This window comes from Lycium barbarum, chromosome 10 (assembly GCF_019175385.1).
Source record: "Lycium barbarum isolate Lr01 chromosome 10, ASM1917538v2, whole genome shotgun sequence".
In the NCBI taxonomy this organism is placed as follows: Eukaryota; Viridiplantae; Streptophyta; class Magnoliopsida; order Solanales; family Solanaceae; genus Lycium; species Lycium barbarum.
The window spans coordinates 16,129,978-16,136,246 of record NC_083346.1 but is presented as its reverse complement, the minus strand read 5'-3'; the positions used below and the strand labels follow the sequence as shown (position 1 = coordinate 16,136,246).

Sequence of the window (6,269 nt, the reverse complement as noted above, 5' to 3'; positions counted from 1 at the left end):
GAAGTACTATATGACAATGGATATGGTGTTGCACTGTAGTTATGGTTAAGGATGACTTTGAAAGGGAATTTTAAGAGTTGAATAATGTTTAACTTGAAGAAGTTTATTGATTATGATATTATAGGTGTTGCTATCGATATTTGGGAGTTGTTTATCATATGGAGGAAGTGGTTGGAACAAAGGAACTGCTGCCCAATTTTCATTAGCTCTTAGTCATTTTAGGTTAGACTCACGTATGCTTCCAATTATCTAATTTTAGTATGACTTCTCTTGAATGTAGAATCGTGAGCTTGGAGGGGAAGCATTTAGTCGATAAAGTTAAATAGACGTAAAGGTATGTAAGGCTAGTCCCTTTCTTTCAAAGGCATGACTCCTATACTATGATTCCTTTATATTTCCATGACTTCCTCATATCCCAAAGTTGAAGGCTAAAGATTTCTAAGAGCTTCCTACGAGAAAGGGATGAGATATGTTCTATGATACTGATGATGATTTTATTCATTGAGATTCTAAAGCTTATGAAATGATGCTATAATAAGACTAATGATCCTATTTTATGATTTTCTTGATATTACTCATTGTTGAAAGTCTCACCTCATAATACTAGTTCCTTCAAGGTGAGACATGGCGATCATGATTATTCCCTAACATAATCGGAGGTTACCGACCTTACGTCACTCCGATAGAATTGTAGCTTTTAATTGGACTCTCATGCATGCTTATTTTTATGTATGATTACACCGGGCCTAGTTGGCCGGGCAGACACCACTTCGGTGGGGCGGCTTATGGATGATGATGGTTACACCGTGTCTATTTGGCCGGGCAGTCACCACTAGTGGGCGGCGTGAGATGATTACCCCGGACGCGGGATAGTGATGATATTATATTATGTATGTATGAAAAATGTTTTCTTAAAAGGCTAAGCATGCATGGTATTCACCTTAAGACAGGTTATCTTTTTCCCTCATGTTTCCTTTTTGCTTTACTACATTATGGTTCATGCCTTACATACACAGTAGATTGTTTGTACTGACGTCCTTCCTTTTATGGACGCTGCGTTCATGCCTACAGGTAGACAGGGAGACAGACCGAATACCTAGGAGCTCTATCAGCAGTCAATTAGAGCACTCCACTTCTCCGGAGTTGCCGCTTGTTGGTATATTTTTTGTGTACATATTTGAGGCATGGCGGGGTCCTGTCCCGTCTTTATGATTCTAGTATTCTAGTAGAGGCTCGTAGATACATGTGTGTGGGTAGTAAATGTCTCATGATCCTATTACTGCATGTTATGTACATCATTTTGTAGCCTTGTAGGCCTATGTGTGTGTATATATATATATGTTTGGGAAGTAAATGAAGGTTGTCTCGTAATGAGTTTTATGATGAGAACAGTGTATGTTCAAATTGAATGTGATGACAAGTGAGTTAGGTGGTGCTCGATAGGGTAGCTCCGGGTACCCGTCATGACCCTCTAGTCGGGTCATGACAATTAAGTGCTAGTCCCATCTCTTTTCTCTTAAATCTAACTTGATTTTGGTTAAAATTTAAAACCGAACTTAATGGAAAATCTTTAATAAGAACTACCAATTGATGTCATCTACGAAAACAAGGGAGGATGTTGAGCTTTTTCTTACCAAAATTTTTGGAAGATGATATTTTCTTACCAAAGCCGGTGAGTGTCGTTTCTCGAAACCTATCTCCTTAACTATGATTAAGGTGTTTTTTACGTTAATTTTACTTAGAGCTTAAAACTTAAATATGACAACTGTCTCTCATTTGTACTTGAGGAAATGAAAAGAAGGTATGATGAAGAGGGACCTTATAAATATTAAATATTTGTCAAAGAATGAAATGAAGATTTGAGGGGAAGGACACGATGTGTCGTATTATTCATTCTACACGACCTTGGTTGAAGACCCAGGAGTAAAGGGTCCTTAAATTAGGAGTCTTTGATGGATCTTGGACTAAAATATGGAGCATAGAAGCTCATTCTTACTTTTCGCAGACCGACCCAATCGATGAAAGCAGTCATATAACCGATTGTCCTGTCGGATCTAATCGGCTGACCTTACCCCACAAGGATTGGTATTAATATATTAGTAGTTCTTGTGTTGACTACAAGTTGCAAGCTAACAACCCACTTAGAATGATAATCAAGAAATACAATCTCATTAATTCAATCTTTCCCAAACTACTTCACTATATTTACATTGTAAAATTTCAATAACCTCCAATCTAATTAAAGGCCCATCTAATTAATTCCCACGAAATTTAATGCTCCAAAATTTATATTATTTTTTTTTAAAACGATATTGAACTTGAAGGACTGGGACTTGATGATGTGGGAACCCAAATGGAAGCACTTGTCAAAGGCCTTGATTTCCAGCACAAAGTCAATTTGCAATGCTCATGTTGCACCCAATACCCTCCACTAAACAAACTCACCAAGTGCTTACCTTGTCTCACATTACTTGAACTCATTGGAATTTGCCGAAAACCTTTTAAAGAATAAAGCCCTTCACTCCATTTTTCTCTTTCTAATTTCTCACAAGGGAATTGTCTTAAAGAGTCCAAAATTCTAACTCCCAAGAATTCCTTTTCAATGACCCTTAATGCTAACTTGTATCCTCCACCAAACCCTCTAAGAATTGAATCAGATATTGTGGTGTAATGGTGTAGAGCCTCACAAAAGAATTCAACAAAGGACATGGATGGGATTTTAGTCAAATTGAAGAGTTCTTCTTCAACTAAAACCACAATTTTAGGGGACAATCTTCTTAGTCCATTGAAAAAAGCCTTGACTAATGAACTTCCCCTTTGTGGCATGTGTAGTTGGTGGATCATAACATTTGCTATTAAGTTGTTATGACCCTCAACTTGAATTTTTTCTAAGTCCTCTAAGAGAACTTGATCAAACATGAAAGGAAAATTGATAGAATCGGCAAATTCTTGGAGTCTTTTGCCTGTTCTTTGTACATGGAATGAATTATTCTTGTCACCAACAACTGCTGTGATTCTTAGAGACAAATTTGAATCTCCTCTTTCAACCAAATCAACCATCAATGGAGGCCATTGGATGCCTTCCATGATGTCAAAATCCAATATATGAACTTGTTGGCTTCCTTTTGTGGCTTCAAGAATCGCTTGATTCGCGGTGAAATGAGCGAATTTCACATAAGGGGAGATTTCTTGAAGCATTTGAAATGCGGTCATTGAAAGCGATGGTTGATAGTGATTCTCATTCAACAATTCATGTGAACTATTCAAGGTCTTGCATAACAAGCCTTGTGTGAAATACAAAGCCAGTCTTTTAACAGGGGAATTTTCTTTATTTTCTTGATCAGAAAGGATTGTATTTAGACTCAAGATAATTATAGAAGCAAGATCAACATTTCCAGCTTCAATAGCTTCAGCTCCCATGAGAAGAAGATCAGTTACACTTGTTTCCTCCATGAGCTGATCTTGAAGGAATTTGAGACGGGGATTGCACACACTGAGAGGGGGATTGCACACACGTAATTTTTGACCCTCTGTCGAAGATTCAGTATCTCCCCGAACAACTTGTTGTGGACTTGAAAATAAGGACAATTGTTGAGAGTTTTGAAGGGGGGAGTCGACATCTCCATTGATGAAATCAAAGCCATTTGGGAAATAGTCTAGTATGTCAACATCACTAACAACTGTCACAAAATCTTGGATGGAACATGGAGGGCTAATACTAGGAATTTGCCAAGGAAATGTGGTTTCTAAGTTGCTATATTCAAGAAATGGATTAATGGAACTTGGCTGAAAATTCTCACACTCCATATTTTCTTAGAGGGAATGTAATTGGAGATTTTGTCTAAAGGTCTTAGACAGTTTTGTTGCTTGTTAGCTCTATTTCCAAGTGTTAGGGAACAGGATTTATATATACGCAAAGCTAAAATAAAGAGGAATAAAAAAAGGGGTTTCAAAGTAGTAGATGCAACTTGTCCTAAAAAACCCTTTACAACAATAATTAAAAATGATTACTCAATGCCAAAAACAATGGAATCTTTTGCCTAATGTGACGTGTTGTATCATAGCATTCATCAAGGAAGTTTTCAAAAACAAATTCTGTTTGGCTTTCAAAATTATTAATTGCAACAAATTGACATCACAAATAGTAAAATATAGAGGAATTGGAGAAAGCTTTGAATAAGCACGGATTAATAAGTTCACGGCTTAAATCCCCCTTTCCCCCACCCTCCAACATTCAGCACCTTCTTTTTTTACTCAAGGCATCAAGTGTTTGAAGATCTTAGTTTTCTAAGTACTATGAATATGAAAGTACATTTTAGGACATTTTATCGCCCAAATCAGTAATTGTTCTAGATGTATTATTGGGATTACCGAGCTCAAAATATATAATACATTTACTGCCAAATAATAAATAAATAGATAAAAGAAAAGTCATTCCATTTATAAAAGAGATCACACCTAATTTCTATAGCTTTTAGTTCGCACAGGAAATTCTTTTATAAACCAAATTCCTATTTGTCAATGATATTCCACGATCAAGATAATTGGTTGAATTCCATGAAATAATCCAGATTGATACTTCTTTTTATAAAACAAATCGACTTCGATCTTGAATAATTCACATCACTTTTGCTTCTAGTGGAACTCAAGATTTTCCATCCAAAGAACAGAGAAAAGGAAAAAAAAATATTGATAAGCTTGCTGTGCATGGTTTTAGAATCCCTTATGGATATGAAGTTATGTTATGGTTTTGCAGATTATTAAAAAAGCAAAATACTATTACAACAGTAACTACGTCACAATCTCAACCAAATTGGAAATTCTTATATAGTGAGAATTAATTTGACTAATTTTACGCTGCAGGCTCTCAGCATACCGCAATTCTTTAATGTGAACAAGTGCACACAAACGAATAGTTTAAGTGAAAAACGAAATAAAACTAATAAATTAGAGAAGAAATAAAGATTCCTTTTCTCTTTGGTTTGAGTATATTATCTGACAAAACTAAAGCCACTGTTGAAGTAGAAAGTCATGAAAAACCAGCTAGAAAATATTTCTGAAGTTAATTCCATACCTAGAACATGAAAATTGACATTCAATTGGGAGGTGAAAAGAAAAAGACATCACTATTTTTTACTGGATTGATTCCATTAATTAGTCTAGAAATTTATACTTTGATCTATTCCATTGCTTAGATGGTCAAACCAAGTTAGAACAATAGCTTATTAGATTAAAATTAAGTTGTTAATACAGTACTTTTTACTTCTGCACCAATGGAATTAATGATTCTCGTCTACTTAACCACTACTCTTTTCATCCATGTCAAGCCAATAACAGTGATTAGCTAGGAGATAAGAAAACCTTTCACATCTTCCACTCTAATTTTCTTCATGGTCAAACCTTTAATTTGTTAATCTATTCTTTCATCTTTTTGGATTTTTTTTTCCATCTGGATCAGTTAAAAAAATATTAGGGCTCCTACCAATAGATGGGGGCATCTTTTTGTGAGGTCAACAAATTGTGAAATTTTCAAACCCAACTATGTTCCCCTTCCCCAAGAAAGTAAACATAACATTGGACAACGTCATCTTAATATTCAAAGTCCGGATTTGTGCTATCTTATAAACGCGAGTAACATATGAATTTGTATTTAAATATACTATTTAACTTCTCTCTCATTTTCCGACGTGAACTTGTCTGGTGCTATATGTATTTATCTTTTTTCAAAAAAATTCCAACCTAGAAATTTGTCTGTCCTTATCTTTGTCCCGCCCTCGTCAATGCCTTCCGACCTCCGTCACAGGCTTCACACTAATTTAGCGCCTTCTAACTTTAACCGAGTCCTTTTAATCATGAGCTCAATCAACTAGTGGCTCATATATAAAAAGAAAAAAATCATGACTCATATTAAAATTGACTTGGTTGTTTTTTTTATCTTAATACAACAAATTTAAAGCTGGTATAGCCGATAGGTTGTGCCGTGTGGGTATTTTTTTTCAATCCTATATCACTACCATACCATTTTCTTGGTTAAACAGCCACATAATTTAGATAAAACCATGATGTATCAATTATTTGATATATGCGGCAGAAAACCAAAACAGTGAATAGAGTTTAATTTATGAAAATCTATACCAACTGAACGAAAAGAAAAATTCAAGAATTGGATTGAACTAAATTCAGATCATTTTAAAGAAAATTAATGAAAAATAACCTCAAATTGAATTAATAAAGATATTGTATTTTAAAGCTCCCAATCAGAAGGCCCA

At 35.1% G+C, this 6,269-nt stretch overlaps 1 protein-coding gene across 1 annotated transcript; it reads right to left on the bottom strand.

Annotated features, from left to right (window-relative positions):
- Positions 1-2,291: 2,291 nt before the first annotated feature.
- LOC132612772 (protein NODULATION SIGNALING PATHWAY 2-like) lies at positions 2,292-3,807 on the bottom strand. Its single transcript, XM_060326862.1, has one exon. The coding sequence runs from the start codon at positions 3,805-3,807 to the stop codon at positions 2,302-2,304; it is 1,506 nt and encodes a 501-aa protein (XP_060182845.1). The 3' UTR covers positions 2,292-2,301.
- Between the last annotated feature and the right edge of the window lie 2,462 nt (positions 3,808-6,269).